The sequence below is a fragment of the Megalops cyprinoides genome, chromosome 1, assembly GCF_013368585.1.
Source record: "Megalops cyprinoides isolate fMegCyp1 chromosome 1, fMegCyp1.pri, whole genome shotgun sequence".
In the NCBI taxonomy this organism is placed as follows: domain Eukaryota; kingdom Metazoa; phylum Chordata; class Actinopteri; order Elopiformes; family Megalopidae; genus Megalops; species Megalops cyprinoides.
Genome location: NC_050583.1, coordinates 9724683 through 9744107, shown reverse-complemented (window position 1 = coordinate 9744107; position 19425 = coordinate 9724683). Strand labels below are relative to the sequence as shown.

Sequence of the window (19425 nt, the reverse complement as noted above, 5' to 3'; positions counted from 1 at the left end):
GTAATGCGTGTGATAGCAGCTCAACAACAGTAACAACACAAATTCGAGCCTCCGAGAGAGCCTCACGGGGCTAATGTGAGTTACACTAAGAGAGCCCCTCAAAAGGCACCAGACGCACCTTGTACCCCAGGATGAGTCCGTTGCGGTCGGGCTCTGGGACCTCGAACCATCGCACCAGGATGCTGCTGGAGGTGGTGGCGAAGGCCGAGACATTGGTGGGGCCACAAGAGGGGACTGAGACAGAGAGAGAGAGAGAGAGAGAGAGAGAGGGGTCAGAGGGCAGACGGGTCCCTACGAGAGGCCAATCAGCGGGGCGGAGCACGGCTGTCACGTTCCGACAGGGTTATAGCTGGTTTATGACTCTCTGAACGTCTCCATAAAACCAACAAAGCACGTTCAGCCACTCAGACACTTCTCACAGGTTTAAAAAGTGCCTTTTAAACACTCACCACACAGACAGGCATATTATACAACCCTGTGTAATGAGAAACCTTGCGGTGGTCCTTCGGAACAGAAACCAAAACAATCAACTGTCTCAATCTTGATGTCGCCCCCTGTAATATCTTAATGTTCCCCTGTCTGATGTACAGGGGTCAGATAGCATTTGGGAGTATAATTATGAAAGCAGGGAACAGGTATGCTGGTCATATCACCTCTTAGGTTATCACAATCCTAAATTATGACCGCTAACTATTTTCAAGGGATTCTAGGTGGGGTGCTGTTTTTGTATCCCTGTGCATGGTATGAATTGCTTTGGTAAAGCCTGTACAAATATTAGATATTAGGTTGTTGCAAGCTTATGTAAGTTACCCGGGACAAGGATGTTTTCTGAGCAAATAATGATAATGACAGTGATGATGAGGTCAGGAACCCAGGGGGGGCGGGGGCAGCGTTGCACCCCATTCCCAAATGGGACAGGACAGAGGTATTCTCTGGCACCGAGCACCAGGGGCAAAGTGCTGACCATGAGGAATTCTTTCGGATGGATCCACCCACGTGGTCCTCATTTCCTGACAACCTTTCCCATAATCCGGTAACCGAGGCAACCAGACAAGTCAAGTCAAGTTGCGGAGGCGGTCCAGGTTGGGCTCTGGTTTCAGAAGATGGTAAGAGAGAATCAGGGAAGGAGAGCCCCAGGCCCATGCTTGGGCCAATGAGACTCCTTGGTCAGCTTGAAGCAGCCCTGCCCTCCCAATCCTACTAACTCTAATTGGTTAGGACTGGCTGCAGAGTGCTTGGGAGGGGATGCGAGTGGGCAAAACCATGTAGGCCCGGGAGGGAAACATCAATAGTCCCCCACAGGGTCAGATGCTAAAAAGAACAAACAGAACCAAACTGGCCACATGTGAGGCAGATCAATGGAGAGAATGGATAAGGTGCATTTAAACCGCAATGTGTAAATCTAAAAGAACACACACCCATTATCCCTCCATGAGGTAACTGCTTTATACCTAGTATAATACAGCAAAGGTCAGTGTGCAGTGAAGCATGTATGGCATTAGGCGCATTGTGTTAATGTGGAATGATGTATCATTGTAAGCGTGTGTGCATGAAAGAGAGAGGTTGAAAGAAGGAAACGGTGTAAGAAAGAGAGAGTGAAACAGAGAAACAAGGTGATAATGAGAGAGAGAGAGATAAGGAGAGAGGAAGTCAGGGAGAGGAGAGAGAGAGGGAGAGAGAGAGGAATGAGAGAGAGAAAGTAGGAGAGAGAGGGAGAGAGACAGAGAGAGGGAGAGAGAGAAGGAGAGAGAAGAGAGAGAGGGAGAAAGAGAGGAATGAGAGAGAGAAAGTAGGAGAGAGAGGGATGCAGAGAGAGGAGAGGGAAAGGTAGAGAGAGAGAAAGGGAGAGAGAAAAGGGAGACAGGGAGCCAGGAAGAGGAGAGCGAGAGACAGAGAGAGAGAGACAGAGAGAAGGAGACACAGAGAGAGAAAGAGGGAGACAGTCAGAGGCTCACCAGACTCTCGGGTTCTCCCTCTGACGGGCTGGCTCCAGGGTCCAGCTCCGATGCCGTTGAGGGCCTGCACTCGGACCTCGTACTCAGTCCACTCCTCCAGGTCCTCGATGGTGAACTCCCGCTCCAGGCGGTCTGCGATGACGTGGGTCAGAGCCCGGGCCTGCGAGCCGGTGCGGGCGTACTGGACCCGGTAGCCCACTAGCTCTGGGTTTCCATTGTACTCCCACTCAGGCAGAGGCTGGTACACAGAGGAGTGTGCAGTTAATTACAGCACAAACATGTATGTGTGTGTGTGTGTGTGTGTGTGTGTGTGTGTGTGCCCGTGCCTGTATGTGCACATGTGCATGTGTGTTTGTGTTTTGTGAACCTTTGTGTATATGTGAGTGAATGAATGAATGAAGGTGTATGTGTATGTTTCTGTGTCTTTTGAGTGTACGTGTTTGTGTATGTGTGTATTTGTGTGTGTGTGTTTGGTGTGTGTGTGTATTTGTGTGTGTGTGTTTGGTGTGTGTGTGTGTGTGTATTTGTGTGTGTGTGTGTGTGTGTGTGTGTGTGTGTGTGTGTGTATTTGTGTGTGTTTGGTGTGTGTGTGTGTGTGTGTATTTGTGTGTGTGTGTTTGGTGTGTGTGTGTGTGTGTGTGTGTGTATTTGTGTGTGTGTGTTTGGTGTGTGTGTGTGTGTGTGTGTGTGTGTGTGTGTGTGTATTTGTGTGTGTTTGGTGTGTGTGTGTGTGTGTGTATTTGTGTGTGTGTGTTTGGTGTGTGTGTGTGTGTGTGTGTGTGTGTATTTGTGTGTGTGTATTTGTGTGTGTGTGTTTGGTGTGTGTGTGTGTGTGTATTTGTGTGTGTGTGTTTGGTGTGTGTGTGTGTGTGTGTGTGTGTGTGTGTATTTGTGTGTGTGTGTTTGGTGTGTGTGTGTGTGTGTGTATTTGTGTGTGTGTGTTTGGTGTGTGTGTGTGTGTGTGTGTGTGTGTTTGGTGTGTGTGTGTGTGTGTGTGTGTGTGTGCGTATTTTTTCCACTCCAGGCGTGGGGACGTACCACCCAGCGCAGCCACAGGCTGGTCTCGCTGGCTGTGCGCAGCGTCACGTTGGCGGGGGCGATGTCGGGGGGCGCCTGCAGGGTCTGGATCTTCCGGGACGGCTGGCTGGGGGGGCTGGTGCCCACGATGTTAACCTGGCGCATGCGGAACCTGCGAACAGGTGCAGAGAAATGGTTCATTACCTGAAACCTCTCAGTGCATTTTTACAGTGTTGCGATATGCTTACTTTGTGCTTAAATACCTCTTATAGAGGAGCACTTTGTTTGACTACAAAATGAGTGAGGGGGCAGAATGGTTTTAGGGGTAAATTATAGCTATAATAGCACAGCATCAGTTTGTGTTAACTGTAGCAGGTGTAGGTGTATAACAGTCACATGAGCAGTTTGTGTTATCTGTAGCAGGTGTAGGAGTCTGTAACAAGTGTGTGTGGACTGTGTTATCTGTAGATGTAGTATGTATAAACAGGAGCATTTGTGGTTTGTGTTACCTGTAGAAGATGTAGGTGCCTGTAACAGGTGCGTGTGTATATTGTGTTATCTGTAGATGTAGTGTGTATAAACAGGTGTGTGTGGTTTGTGTTACCTGTAGATGTAGTGTGTATAAACAGGTGTGTGTGGATTGTGTTATCTGTAGATATAGTGTGTATAAACAGGTGTGTGTGGATTGTGTTATCTGTAGATGTAGTGTGTATAAACAGGTGTGTGTGGTTTGTGTTACCTGTAGAAGGTGTAGGGGTTGAGGCCAGGCACCTCGAGGGAGCGGGCATCGGGTTCGTTGGGCACCTGATGGACCATGGTCCAGTCCTCGCTCTCTCCGATCACTCCGATCTGCCCCGGAGAGGACAGACAGACGGACGGACAGACGGACAGAGGTAAGCAGGGGCTCGGACAGACAGCAGGCGGCAGCAGCACCACACCGCTCGGGCATCCCCATCCCCTGCCCCTCGGGGGACCGCCCGGGCCTCACCTGCGCCTCCACCTGCCAGCGCGAGATGGATGTCTTGCCGTCGTAGCCGGGCTTGAACTGCAGGGTCACGGAGCGGGGGCCGATGTTGGAGATTGCCATGTTGGTGGGGGGGCCGGGCAGCTCTGTGGAGGGAGAGGCAGGTCGGGGTTTGTGAGGTGACGTTCGATTGAGGGATTAAGGGAAGCACCCTGCTCACAGTTTCCAGCAGCACGTCAGTCCCCCCCCCCCTCCCTCCCACCCCCGGACGGCATATTCACAGAAAAAAAAGGGCACAGAAACATTCGTCACTCCTCCTGGTTTGGACTCTGTTTGTGGTCAGTGACATTTTCCACACCGCTCTGCTCCCACACAGCTGAATACCCGGCCTGGCTCAGGGCACAATACTCAGACGTATCCCTGGCAGCCGTGTGCCTCTCCACAGACTTTCCGGGCCCGGAGTTTGGCGGGCTTCCCTGGCTCCGTGGTGTGATTCGAATGAGATATATAGAGGACAGGGCCTGGAGGATACCACACAGAGCCCAGTGAATCTGCTGCTTTTACAAGACACCCTCATTAAACAGCATTTGCGTAATTGCGCTTGTGCTGTTCATACACCTGTGATTACGTGGCACACGGTGTACTCCTCATAACCGTGAATGCTCGGGACTTTTGTGACCTCCCTCATATAACAAGAGCACCAATCTGAGGGGAGTGAGTAAATCTAGCGGAATTAAGCCGGGACAGCTGCATATAAATAAGGTGCAATAAAGTGAAGTATGCAGTTTTCCAGTGTGCAATTATAGGGGTTTGAATGCGTTACTGTTTTCACATAACAGGATTCACAGTAGTTTGAAACCTACAGTGACATCTTTCATTTAATAGGCACCTAGAATAGCTCTATTAGAAAACGAAACCCTTGGAAAGTTTTCTTTTTGGCTTGGTTGGATCCAGCCTACATGAACCAGCCTTTTCAGTATGTGCTGATGGGTGGTGAGTGTTCTGGTGCAGAAATGACTGATCTGACTAAGAATGAAATATCTTAGCATAGCATCTATAGCATATATGTAATTCACCATCGTCATCATCAGCAGCAGCTTAGACGTGATGTATACCGAGTGTATCCAACTAAAAATAAACTTTATTACAAGTTTCAATGAACATATTTCACGACAGCCATAAGATAAACTACTGATACTTAAGGGCACAGCCAGAAATGCTCTTTGAGACTATTATGTAACAGTCAGAGGTCAAAGAGGGGTCAATCACCACTCCAAAGACAATGTCGCTGACCGAAACTGTCCTCTGCTGATACTGCCAAAAAGGAAAATAAGACTAAAGCTGTTTTAATTTCACTGCCAAAAAAGGAGTCTGGAAACTCCCTGAAAAAATCGTACTACAGCTGGAGCGAGTTTAATAAGGACCTTATTATTGCCCTACATCGCCCTCTGGTGACACAAACAGACACAGCACTACAGCAGAGTCACGACTTGCGCACCGTTTTACCAGGACAGGTTCACTGAAGCTAAGGGACAAGGTCCTATTTACACCGAGTCGACTGAAAAATGTCCCTCACATTCTCGCTCCATCTAATATGTACGTTCAGACACTTCAACATGAAGATGAATGACACCTGTCAAATGACAAAAAAACACTTCCTACAGCACTCGGTCAGCTAAGACGCCACGCAAAGGCCCTGAAACTAAGAGGCAGACTTGGTGATACGCATCAGGGAGTGCATGACTGATTTCAGAGACGATTACTGCGTGCGAGAAAAGGCACCCCCCCCCCCCCACACACACACACACACATACACACATACACACACACACACACGCACACACACACACACACACACACACACACACACACACACACACACGGGCACACACACGGGCACACACACGGGCACACACACTCAAACCCGGACATTAAGATTGAGCCGAGCTGTGTGTTAATCCGCTGTGTTTCGAGGTAGCGCTGGGAAAGGCAGGTTTCGGAGGGGACCGCTGTGGAGGGGACCACTGTGCAGGTGACGGAGCACTCCGGAGCCCCCGTAATTGAGCACCATTCGCTGAGCGCAAACGGCCCTCATTTTTCACCGCGGAGGCAATGGGCACTTGCGAATAATTTAATGAGACGGGCGCCGCGCCCAGAATGGAAAATCACCTCCTTCATCTTGTTAGAGGGGGCCCGGGGACGCTCTCATCGAGACGTGGGAGGTGGGGATGAAGCAACCCCACGGCAGGTGTTGGGGGGTTCCTCGATCACTCAAGGCCCAGAGCACTTCACAGTCGAGCGCTAATCATAACAGCTTTATTTAACTGCATTAAAGATACTGAGTTCCCATGCTACTTCTGGGTCAGTAATAACCGACTAGAACAAATCTTACGCTATGATACGATATAATTGAGGTTTCGGCACCGAGAGGTTTATAGACCTTAAAATGGATTTATACCTTGAGGGACCCTGAGGACTGAGCCATCAGATTTGATTTTGCCTGCGAGTCAGCCTCACGCTCTCTCAACTCCAGCCTGATATTTTTACAATCACATAAACTTCTGCCTGACTTGGGTCTGGTTCGGGTAACAAGGAGAGAGTGTCGAGCTGGTCGTTCTTTATTGCGGGAAGAAGGCGCGTGACAGGTGCAAAGGATTCTGGGTAGTGTGCAAGGCTAGGCGGGGAGGGCGAGGAGTGGTGCGGGGGCGTTGGGGCTGACCTGGAGGGACGCCTGAGGAGATGGTGGAGGAGGATAGCTGCCCTTGTCCCTTAGAGGTCATGCCGGCGACCTCGATGGTGTAGGTGGTCAGCGCGGTGAGGCCTGTGACCCTGTACTCCAGCGTGACGTTGGGGAGGTAATGGGTGACCCGCGTGTTGGTGCGGTTGTACTCCTCCCAGGAGATGCGGTACCCTGCCGGAGAGAGGAGTCACAGCCAGATGAGTCACGCGTCCCTGCGGACCGAGGGGGGGGTGGGTAGAGTAGAGTGCGGCGCAGGTGGGCTGTACCTGTAAGGATGCCGTTTTTCTCGTGCGGCTCCCTCCAGCTCACTTTCAGAGACGTGTCCAGGATCTCTGTGAAGCTGAGGTGGCCCACGGCACCAGGGGCTGTGGACAAAGGAGCGTCTCAATTAACATAAAACCACAGATATTCAACCCAGCTCTCTCACACCCAGAGTGAACAACCACAGATACCATAGAGTTTTGAGTGGCCACGCATGGCGTTAATGCACATTAGTTTTAATGGACCATTTATCATGTGGGATATCATGCTGCAGGAATCAACAGCACTGCAACAAAGGTCATGCCACTTACACAGAGCAGCTTCCAAATAATATAAAACAGTGTATTTCCTTACCATGACATCACATGAAGGGCACTTTAACTGAATGGCTGATTTGCTGCAATGAGCTTCTTTGTGTGACCTGTGCTCACTAAATGAGTGGTATGTTTATGTGTTTGGCCTGGGTGTGGTGTGAGTTCACGTCAGTGGATGTCGTCTGCAGGCGTTGTCTGCTGCCTGTGTCAGTTATTTATGTCAGCAGGCCTGTTATTAGGGTCATGTCTGTGGTAGGTCACGTTCAGTTCATGTGTGTGAGCCGTGGCAGAGGAAAGTGTCCATGAGCCTTTTCTGTGGGCTGTGTGTGTGTGCCATGTCTGTGCCTGCTGTCGGCATCCAGTATCTGCATGTTACATCTATTGCCAGCATGATCTCTGTAAGCTGTATCTGTACCCAGCATTCAGTGCATATTGTCTGCCCTTTGTCTGTAGACTGTGTCTGTATGCAGCGTCTCTAGAATGTGTCTGTGCCTAAGATCTCTATTCAGTGTGTATAGGCCATGTCTGTACCCCGTGTCTGTAGATCACGTCTGTAAACCATGTCTGTATGCAGTGTCTGTAGAATGTGTCTGTGCCTAAAATCTCTATTCAGTGTGCATAGGCCATATCTGTGCCCGCTGTCTGTAGACCATGTCTGTGCCCGCTGTCTGTAGACCATATCTGTGCCCGCTGTCTGTAGACCATGTCTGTGCCCGCTGTCTGTAGAGCATGCCTATGCCCGCTGTCTGTAGACCATGCCTATGCCCGCTGTCTGTAGACCATGTCTGTGCCCGCTGTCTATAGACCATGCCTGTGCCCGCTGTCTGTAGACCATGTCTGTACCCCGGCACCAGTGTCGTCAGTGACACTTACTGTCCTCATGCGTGCGCAGCGCTTTCGGCGGACTCCGGGGGCCGTCGCCGGGCGTGGTGAAGCACAGCACCGAGGTGTAGTACTCCGTGAACTTCTTCAGCCCCGTGATGTAGCCCACGTGGACGCTGTCCTGGAAGTTGGGCCGCACCGTCACCACGGTAACCTCCTCCTCCTGACCCGGTTCCCATGCCAACAGCTGAAAAAAAAAAGGAGAGGAACACTTGAGCAGGGACAACAACAATGACAGAAAAAGGGTTTAATTCTATCAAACACTATGCTCTCAAGAGAACCCTTGCCCAGCTCTTCTTGTGTGGATGCACTCTTGGGTGTCATTTCCTGTTCATTGTGCTGGGGCCAGTAGGAAGCATCACTGAGTAACTGAGTGAGGGACAACTGGCTGATCTGGAGTCAGCCCATACAGAAAAGCCACCCTGAGAACAGGAGCACAGTACCAAAGAACTAACTCAGAATAACTGCATCCATTTTCTGGAATGGCAGCCAAAGCAGTGAATTGTGATTAAGTGTTCAAGGGGCTGTTCCCCTTGGCAACTGTGTCGTGATGAAATTTTTCTGTCTTCCAGCAGAAGGTTTCTCCCTGGGAAAAAGTAGCGTGCTGGCACCGAAAACCACTGAATGTGACGTGCATACAGATTCCCTGCCCCCTAACACACTCAGTGGCCGTCTCTCTGGGGACTACCCCCCCCACCCCCCCACCACCAACGCTCTGTCCCCACCCCTTCCTGAAATTCTGATTAACTCATTCTCTCCAGCAGTGGGGGAGAGAGAGAAGTTTTGGTTCTCATGTAAAGTCTGCCATGAGAAATGAGCTGGAATCAAGCGCAGCTCCTAATGAGTTACAACATGTGCAGCCTACAGCAGAATGAGAGCCTTGTTCAACCTTTCTCCTTTTACACTGTTCAGTGCTGTCAGTACTTACAAGGGTGCTGTATACAAATGCTAATGGAAGAGTTTCTGTTGTCTGAGGGATATTACAAGTGGCATCCTGGTGTTAGGCATGTCCTAACTGTGGAAAAACTCGAACAAGACACACTCTTGTCTTATGTTCTAGGATAGAGAAGCAGAGGAAATTGTGCCATCTACTGGCTGGAGTGGGTAGAACAGGGCAAGTGGAACAATATGGGGTTGGGGGGGGGGTGTGCAGTAATGGGAACAGGAAACAGGAAGTGAGACCATTGAGGGATGAGCGGTTACTGTGATGGTGGTCAGGCTCTTTCTATCCAGCTTCTCCCAGGCCAGAAGCTACGGAGAAGACAGAGAGGACAGTGAGGGATGAGGAGGGTGCAGGGTAAACGGAAAAGTCCACGCAGACAGACGGGGGACAGACGACGGAGAGAGGCGGGGCGGATGCAGCACAGGTGCGGGAGATCCAGAGATGCGGGAGAGAAAAAAGCTGCCGGAAAGGTACAGGCAATCTTGCAGTTAAAGGCAGAAGCGCTGCGGGTCTTCCTTGCCACACTGTGGCGCTGTTGCAACCAGAGGGCAGTGTTCCAGTTTCTCTATGGTCCCACCAGATTTGTCATGTGGACGGTGGTGGAATTACTCAGCATGGACAACAGGGTACACAACGTCCGCACACAGAGGGGGCTGTTAAAAAAAGGCAGAGCGCGAAAGGGGAGGGTTTTTGCTCACCTTATAGCCCTGGTTGATGCCGTTGATGAACTGGGGGCTGGGGGCGGTCCAGGTGAACCGAATGGTAGTGGAGTTGACCGCCTCTGCCTGCACGTTGCCCGGGGCGATGGTTGGCACTGTGGGAAGGAAGGAGGGATGGGGGGCGGGTAAGTGTTGGGGAGAGTTGGGGCAAGGGAGGTCACGATTAAAATCCACTCAGGTCCAGACCTGGCTGTTCCTGTCGTTCCCATCTCTGAGGATATCACCCAATCTGCAGAGGCCCTGACCGGCTCAACACCGATAGCACCATCGATCACGCTGACAGCTTTACCACAAGTCAGGGCAGGTAGGAGAAATAGTTTTTGCGCCGGACATTCCCCTGGGATATAGAGAATAGCCTATTGATGTTGTCCACCCCCCCCCCCCCCCCCCCCCGCACCAACCCATCCTAAAGCCTCGCTCCTCTGTCCTGGAACTGACTGCAGGGGAAAAAACACAAATGTATCGGCTCAACATCTGAACTGCATGTTCTGTTTGAAGTTATCAGCACAGATTTTCTGTTACAACCTAATATTCGGCTCGAGGGTTCTTCCCATTCTCCATCTAGGAGGTTCTGGTCAGAAACAGGGGTTCCTATGCTGTTTTAGACCACGCCCCTTCAAGAACCTTCATTACCAACCAGCAAATCAGAGCACTTGCAGCTTCAACAATGACATACAACCCACACCAAGTTGGCTATCCAACAAAAAAAAAACGGTGTTGTCAGTGTCAGTTTTTCATAATTTGCACTGGGAATTCAGCTGATGTTCAATAGCATAGGGAAATACAGCAGCTTCATCTTGCATGACATCCTTCTCAAGAGATTTACCCTTGGGAACAACGAAACACCAGCATCACCTTCAGCAGGGACTGGTTTCATGTGTTTTTGTAGCAATGTTTTTTTAATGCCTTCTGTTATGTGCTTTAGAAGAATCCCAACAGTGGGATGCTGCAGGCAAACTGTTGAGTAGGACCTAGCAATAGATGTACTGTTCCGCTCTGTTTTACTGTGAACCGTATTGTGCGCTGTAGTTCTGCATACTTTTTCATTCTCATTCTCTTTTTAAGCAAACTTTATACAAAAACAGTATTTGCTGCCTGAAGTGAGTAACTGTGAAATGTATTGTACGGTTTGCTGGAGAGGTATGGACTGTTTTGATACAAATCAAAGAAACAACAGATAGATAGATATATAGACAGATAGACAAACAGACAGACAGATAGATCGATAGATAGTATTATAGATAGACAGTTATATAGATAGATTGATTGATAGATAAATTATTATCTTGACAGGAAAATTAAGATAGATCAATTGATTGATTAATTAAGATTGATCGATTGATTGATTGATTGAAGTTTGTGGAAAACAGGAGTTCTATCAGTCTATCAGAGTTTTTGAGAGGTCGTCCTCACCTCCTTGCAGGGTCCACTCAGTCACCTTGTGGCTGAAGGTCCCAAGCCCTGCCCCATTGTAGGCGGCCACCTCTATCTCGTAGTTGGTCCAGATGATGAGGTCCTCCAGCAGCAGGTTCGTCACGTCCGGGTTGGTGATGTTCTTGTACTGGTAGCCCACCGGCAGACCGGCCAAGCAGTACCTGACATCGGGAGATAACGTAACGGAGCAACGCTGTCAACATCGGGCTAGCTGAGTGTCTCTGTTGGACAATGCGTTCAACACATCATGCCAACAAAGTGTCTTTATTGGATAATGTTTTCAGCATCATGCCAACAAAAGCGTCTTTATTGGACAATGCTTTCAGCATCAAGCCAACAAAGTGTCGTTATTGGACAATGTGTTCGACGTCATGCCAACAAAGTGTCTTTTTTGGACAATGATTTCAACATTCTGCCGATGGATTGCCTTCATTTGAAAATTGTTTTCAAGCTCGTGTCAACCGAGTGTCTACATTGGATAATGTCCCACCGAGGGCTGGCAGTACACACCCGAGATGGGATGGATGATGGGAAATAACTGTGCTATCTGTCTGTTGTGAACAGTGACAAAGTCAATAAACTAACTACATATCCTCCCTTCAAAGGCAGCTGTAACAAAGTCAAGGACTAGAACAGAGCATCCAACCTCAGAGGCACCTCAGTGGAGCACAAGAACGGCAGCGTGGACAGTACAAAATTCACCCAAAAAGCCCACCTGCCCGTGACAGCGTCTCTTTTCCAACAACAAAAAAAAGAATGCTGGCACCAAAGCGAGACACGCCCCAGCTTTGCGCGCCTCTGAAGTGTGAAGGCTGTGTGAGCCTGCTGGGACGTAGCGGATGTGTGGGGGTTCGCAGATGTGCCTGTGCTGATGCTCTGCGCTTGTATGGTCTCAGGAGAGGGGGGTGCGTGGTGGCGCTTACCGTACAGAGTACCCCCGCAGGAGCCCGTTCTGGTGACTCTCTGGAGGGGGCTGCCACTGGATCATGATGGACTGGTTGGTGCGTCCGCTGGCAATGACGTTCTGCGGGGGTGCACTGGGGGGCTCCTCCGGCAGGGACAATCTGCAAGGGGGGGTGTGGATAGATAACGTGTCAAACGACGAGAGCACGTGGGCGAAGCTTTCGTCTGGAGGATCTGCCTCCCTTCTGCTTCTCCGGGTCAGAGAGCAGGAGCCCGCCCGCCTGCCTGTTGGTATGCACGTAGCATGACCGCTGTAAGCCTGTCACGTACGACGCCGTCTGTCAAAACAAGAACCCGCATGCCGAAGCGTCTCCGCAGAAACCTGAATATCCCTGCGAGGAGGCAATCAAGGAACACACGTAGCGCGTACGTGGAGTGGGACACAGAGAAAAATCAAAGCTTCCCGAATCGATTTGGGCCGGGCGGCTTGATATTCTTTTCTGTCACTAATACCAGAGGCGAAGATTATGTTGTGGGGCAAAAGCCGAGATAATTCGATATGGAATCAAAAGCAGCATGCTGAGATCCCTCTGAAGCCCTCTGTTTTGTTTGGGGGGGGGGGGGGGGGTTTGGAGGCCTCGCCTGCGTAGACATCAGCGCCTCTGATTTGTGTTGGGAGCTCATCTAAGACGGAGAGGTCCCCGGGGAGCCCAGTGCGTTTGAAGGTGTGAGTCACTTCAGTTCCCCTCTCCACCGCCACGACTCTGCAGTTGAGTCACAGAGCCGAGAGAGAGAGAGAGAGGGAGCCGGGACCAGCTCGCTGGATGCTCACCGAGACGCTCTCACACATAAGCAAGCAAACAGGAGCGTACAAACAGTACACAGAGTAACGCAGACACACACACACACACACACACACACACACACAAATATGCATATACAGTTACACACACAAACAGGCGAGTACAAACAGTACACTCACAAGGTAATGCAGACACGCACACATGGAGTAACACAGACACACAGACACACACACACACACACAAATATGCATTTCCAGATACACACACAAACAAGAGAGCACAAACAGTACACACACAGATAAGCACGCACACAGTAACATTGATTCTCACATATAAAAACACACAACACACACACTTACACAAACCCTTGCATGTAAAAAACACATACAGAGTAATGCAGAAAAACATGCACACACACAATAACACAGATACAGACGTGCACAGATATGCACACATGAACACACACACACACATTTACACAAACGCAAACACACACACAAACATGTGCAGGCAAACGGTACACACACATAAAGGTACATATGCACATTCACACACTCACACAGATACACAAACATTACATTACGTCATTTAGCAAACGCTCTTACCCAGAGTGGCTTCCAAATAAGACAAACACACACACATACACATCACACACAGTTGCAAACACACATACACACAGAGCCGTGTACAACATCTTACTCTCTGAACCCCAGAGGTAAACGAGACCACCTGAGTGGCTGGGAGGGGAGCTCAGAGATGGAGAATTAGAGACCGATATCCCGGCTCTGAGTGTGGCGGTGGGGTAAGGTGCATCATGGCTAAGTGACACTCAGAATCAGCTGCCCCGCCCCCACTCACCGATCAGTCTCCTTGCTGAACTGGCCTTTGCCCACATCGTTGACCGCGCAGAGCCTGAACTGATAGGACCGTGCTGGGATGAGGCCGCTCACAGTCACTCCGGTGGACTCCGGCTCGATGTTGGCCAGGAGCACTGTCCAGGGAGCATCTGGGACAGACAGACAGAGATACAGACAGACAGACTGAGGAAAAGCAGAATTACAGCCTGCCATTTGAGGCAATCTCTCCCAGTAATCTCTGTAACTCTCCCCACTCCACTATCTCCACTCTGCCTCCTCCGGTAATCTTACTACCCCCACTCAAACATCTCCAGTAATCTCACTGTCCCCACTCAAACTCCTATAGTAATACTACTCTCCCCACTCAAACACCTCCAGTAAGGACACTTTCTCCACTCTCACGTTCAGTAGTGATCCCACTTTCTCCAGTAATGCCATTCTCTCCACTCTAAATCCGGCAGCAATCCCAATATCTTCACTACCTCTACCAGTAATTCCACTACCCCCTCTCTACCGTACCCCCACCCCCCCACCCCCCGTTAGCCTCACTCTCCTCTCTCTACCTGCCCCAATAACCCCCCCCCCCCCCCCCGCAGCCTCTCCACTCTCTCCGCTCCCGAGCTCCAGGGGGTTCCCCCGTAACTCACTGTTCTCAGACACCTCCAGGATGTAGCGGATGAGGGGGCTGTTCCCGTCAAAGGGCTTGGCCCAGGTCAGGTTGATGGCCCTCTTCTCTGTGGCGCTCAGCATGGCAGCAGGGTTCTCTGGTGCATGGGGAAGCTGCCTGCAAGAGAGAGAGGGAGAGAGAGAGAGAGAGAGAGAGAAAGAGACAGAGGTTTGTATTGCATTCGTTTTGGTGTATCAATGTCTATCTTATACATATATTCACATATTTTGAACTGTTATTTGATATTGTTACTTTTGCTTTGTTTTTGTCTGTTGTTATACATATTTTTATCTATTTGTGTTCTTCGTTATACACTTCCTCTCTTTTTTATGATTATCATTTCCTGCCTTTGCTTGCTTTTATCCCTCCATGCAAAGCACCTTGTACTAAAAGCACGGCGGGTGCTGCGCAGATAAAGTAATTGTGATTACTATTACGACTCTTAAAAGCCCATTTATTAAACCACTCGGGAAAGCAAAGCAGGAGGGAGTCAAGCAGAACAACAGCGTGACAAAAGAAAGAAAGAGAGCGTAACAGACAAAACAAGACTGCATGTAGCCAGAGCACATCTCTCTACACCCCTGACATCCATCTACGCACCCCTCCCTCTCACACATCGGGTTCGGGGGCAGGGGGAGTCAGGGGGGAGCGTTGGGAGGGAGTGTGTGTGTGTGTGTGTTGAGGGGAGAGGAGAGGGCCTCTGCTAGGTCAAGGTTGCCAGGGAAACTGACAGACGGTAAGTGAGGATGATTAGGTGGGAGAGGAGATCTGAAAATTGAGTCTGAGGGGGGAACAGAAAGAGGAGGATCGAGGAGGGAGAGAGTGCAGACATACAGGATAAAGGACCGAAGGCGCGTGCAGATGTGAAGGACAGAAAGGCAGATACAGATGGACAAAGGGTGTTTTTTTTTTACTGTTTCTATTTATCATATGTTTTTATGGTCATTTGAACGGTTGGCTGATGCCCATACTCAGGTCAACTTACAGTTTCGATTATTCTGCCTTTACACGGCTGGATATTTAGTGAAGAATTTCAGATTAAACACCTTGTTCACTGGTATAATGGCATTGCCCCATTTGGGAATTAAACCTATAACCTTAAAACCCCATGAAACACTGCTGCCAAAGAAAATTAACAAATAGTAGGCTTTGGAAGTATGCAGAAAGATGTTGAAGAGAGAGAGAGAAAGAGAGAGAGAAAGAGAGAGAAAGAGAGAGAGAAAAAGGGAGAGAAAGAGATGTGGAAGGGGTAGGGAGTGTTAGTGGTCTGGGGAGGGGGGGTCAGCCTTACCTGACACGCAGGTGTGCGCTACGGGAGTCGTTGCCCCCCACGGAGGTGACCCTGCAGGTGTAGGTCCCGATGTCGCCCGACCAGGTCTGGGAGATGTGCAGCGTGCCGTCGGCGTCGATTCGGATGCGGGGGATGGACTGGGCGTTGAGCACCGTGCCCTCCTTCTCCCACACATACCTGGGGAAAACGTTATCACATGACGTACCCTCTGCGACTGACTGACACAGCTAACAGACCCTCAGTGCACACACACACATACACACACACACACACACACACAAATGCACACACACACATGCACACACACACACGCGCACACACTGTCACAAAGACACACACTCGCGCATACACACACACACACTCGCTGTCACACACACTCGCTTACGCTCACGGGCGAGCTTGTTTATCTCTAATTTTCTCTGTTGCTTCGCGTTACATTACATTATTGTCATTTAGCCGGCGCTCTCATCCAGAGCCACTTACAAATTGCATCTAATAAAGCGGCATGGAAAGTTGCACAAACAGGACACCGCAAACCACATATGAACAAGCGTCAGTGCCAGACATAGTGCTGAGATTGAAAGTGCGTGCCTAGATCAACAAGTGCAATGCAATACATACCATATAAGATCTATACCACTCTAAATACGGTGCACATACCCAGAAACTCCACATAAATAATTACACACAGCCCTGAGGCACATATCCACATGTATAATTATACATGAGACAGTGCTTCACTTTCACTTCATGTGTTAAGCACTGAAATAATATTATTTTTCCGTCTGCCCGTCTGTCTATATTTTGATCAACAGATTCAAATACAACACTTGTCACAACAAAACGGACCGTGAAAGCCAGATAAGCTGGATACAAAGGAGGTAAAAAAGACATCATTTGGCCAGCGTTCAGAATGATACTACACACTGTGCCTTTGGACTGTGGTGCGGTAACAGAGATCATGTGAGTAGGAGGCAGTGAGCAAAGCTAATGGCTGTAGCGGAACCCAGTCCAGAACAGTTGTGACCACAGCACCCGAGAACTGCACGGCAGAATCACTGCCATCTCTACCTGTTCGCTGTGGCTTCCCCTGGGTACTGCGGGACGCGCGCGATGCTGCCTTACCTGACGGTAACGCTGGGGTCGTGGGTCACCCCACAGGTCATGGTGGCCTTCGTCCCTTTAATGACGCTCTGGTCCTGGGGCGGGCTGGTGATGCGGGTTCGAGCTGCAGATGAAACACACAGGGACACAGAGGGAGGCTGTGAGCCAATGCCGTGCTGTAGATCAGACAGACAGGGGGAGGCTGTGAACACAGGATGTACTGTAAATCAGAGAGACAGGAGAAGGTGGTGAAGTGTGTTCTGTACTGTAGACCAGAGAGAGAGGGAAAGTGAACACACAAAGTACTACAGATCAGAGAAAGAGAGGGAGGCTTTATACACACAACGTACTGTTGGTAGATCAGAGAAAGAGGGAGGCTTTATACACACAACGCACTGTTGGTAGATCAGAGAAAGAGGGAGGCTTTATACACACAACGCACTGTTGGTAGATCAGAGAAAGAGTGAGGCTTTAAACACAAAATGTACTGTAGACCAGACAGAAAGGCAGGCTTTAAACACATTACGTACAGTAGATCAGAGAGACAGAGGGAGGCTTTAAGCACACGATGTACTGTAGATCGGAGGGACAGAGGGAGGCTTCAAACACACGACGTACTGTAGGACAGACATCTCTTACCCCAGACCACCAGGTCAGCAGCGGCCTCGTCGATGCCTCGGGAGTTGCTGGCCATGCAGGTGTAGGTGCCGGCGTCCGAGATGTGGGAGGGGCTAATGAGCAGGCTGCCGGACTCCAGCAGGGTGAAACGGGGCAACTGGACAGAGCCGCTGGCCAGGATTCGCTCACCTGCGGACGGGCAGATGACATCAGCGCTAATGACGCTCGCTCCTCCGACCCGATATTTATCACTGTTTATATTTTCATAGCCCTGAAGCTGGGGCGATGCTGGTGAGATTGAACTGGGATCTCGATGTGTGACCCTGCGGGCTGCTGCTGTGAGATGGGGCCCGCGTCTCACCTTTCTGCCAGGTGATGGCGGGCCGGGGGGCGCCGGAGGTCTCGCAGTGCAGGATGACGGACATGCCGTCGATCACCGTGCTGTCCGATGGGCCGGCGGTGATGTTGGGGGCGATACCTGCGACAGGGAGGACACACACAGGTAAGAGACAGGACACACAGGTGAGAGAGGATACACATAGGTAAGAGACAGGAAACACACAGCTGACGGAGGACTTACACAGGTAAAAGGAACAGAGAACACACACAAGAAGACAAACACAGGCAAGAGAGGGGCACGCACAGCTACAAGTGGACACACACAGAGAGGAAGATTCCTTTGGAATAAGATCTAAAGCCAAAAGGAGTCGACCGCTACGGTGGAGCAGCACACTGAGGGGGGCTTTTGTGGAGAATTCTTTGTGTAGAGAGATGTTTAATAACTAACACTCACAAGATTAACGGAGCACTCAGCTCGGTGACAGCGGTTTTTTTTTTATCTTCTTTTTATTCTGTAAGATGAGAACCCAAAGAGAGAGCCGGAGACTTCTCTGAAAAAGCTCTCTTTCTCACGCACAGCGGGCCATTAATCATATCCTGGTGTCATGGTAAAAAGCAGACACGTCACAAAAAAAAAAAAAAAAAATCCTGACAGCAGCAGAGATGCAGAGGCAGAAAGAGAATGAGGTAACCGGAGCAGCGAAAGAGGACGTGGTGGGAGAGACAGAGGGAGCGGGAGGCGACGGGGAGCCCAGGAGCATAGAATGAGGCAGCAGGAGAAACACACGAAGATGTGATAGGAGCGTGGAAGCAGACAGAGAGCGTGCACACGAGAGACACTGAGTCACGTAAACACCCTGTTCAGAATGTTCCTCCTGTACGCTTATGCTGAGCATGTTTTAACACAAAGGAATCATGGGTCAAAGATTGACTTACTAGCTAACTATCCTGGCTACCAAAAAAGCTTGCTTTTTGGAATTATGGGAGGACAATTATTTGTAGTGAGCTATTTTTGTGTTGAGCAAAGTGCTGAACAAACAGTGCAAGATGATACAAAAAAGGAGTATCTCCTGAGCCATTCTCACAAACAAGATAATTAGAGGGTCAACTGATGCCGGTTCTTTACAGGGCTGATTCAGGATACTCCGATTACCACAAATGCAGGCGTATTATCGCTGGTCGTATTTCATAGCGCACGTAAACGGCCCATACAGAATATGACCCTCATCCAGGGCAAGGACCATTATCAGGAACACTGTGTGTCTGTAAGCATAGTCGTAGCAAGGTAAAAAGAGGATAGTAGTAGTAGATAGACAGTAGTAGATGGTAGCAGAGACAGCAGGAGACTCAGAGGGCACACAGGGAGTACAGAATGAGAAATCAGGACACACAGAGAGGTAAGTGTGAGAGTCAGACAGAGTGAGACAACGGAACACAGAAAGGTGACGGGAGAATCGAACGAGACAGTTACGAGACAGACGAGGCGCCCACAGGTAACAGGAGTGTGGAATCATACAGTGGTACACACAGAGAGGCAATGAAATGTAGAATGAGACATCAGGAGACACACAGGCAAGTCATGGGAGTAGAGAACGAGACATTAGGAGACACAGA

General features: G+C 49.9%; 1 protein-coding gene across 1 annotated transcript in view; it reads right to left on the bottom strand.

Moving 5' to 3' along the window:
- The window catches only part of sdk2b (sidekick cell adhesion molecule 2b), an 86347-nt gene that overhangs the window by 31454 nt on the left and 35468 nt on the right, over nucleotides 1-19425 (bottom strand). The window contains exons 9-25 of the mRNA XM_036549816.1: nucleotides 17834-17950; nucleotides 17494-17661; nucleotides 16876-16978; nucleotides 15751-15927; nucleotides 14440-14576; nucleotides 13794-13941; nucleotides 12153-12293; nucleotides 11209-11390; nucleotides 9775-9890; nucleotides 8125-8320; nucleotides 6943-7041; nucleotides 6656-6847; nucleotides 3961-4082; nucleotides 3712-3821; nucleotides 2994-3144; nucleotides 1956-2193; nucleotides 119-234 (exon numbers count right to left, since the gene is read on the bottom strand). Coding sequence (XP_036405709.1) covers nucleotides 119-234; nucleotides 1956-2193; nucleotides 2994-3144; nucleotides 3712-3821; nucleotides 3961-4082; nucleotides 6656-6847; nucleotides 6943-7041; nucleotides 8125-8320; nucleotides 9775-9890; nucleotides 11209-11390; nucleotides 12153-12293; nucleotides 13794-13941; nucleotides 14440-14576; nucleotides 15751-15927; nucleotides 16876-16978; nucleotides 17494-17661; nucleotides 17834-17950 — 2513 coding nt within the window. The remainder of the gene's footprint in view (nucleotides 1-118; nucleotides 235-1955; nucleotides 2194-2993; nucleotides 3145-3711; nucleotides 3822-3960; nucleotides 4083-6655; nucleotides 6848-6942; nucleotides 7042-8124; nucleotides 8321-9774; nucleotides 9891-11208; nucleotides 11391-12152; nucleotides 12294-13793; nucleotides 13942-14439; nucleotides 14577-15750; nucleotides 15928-16875; nucleotides 16979-17493; nucleotides 17662-17833; nucleotides 17951-19425) is intronic.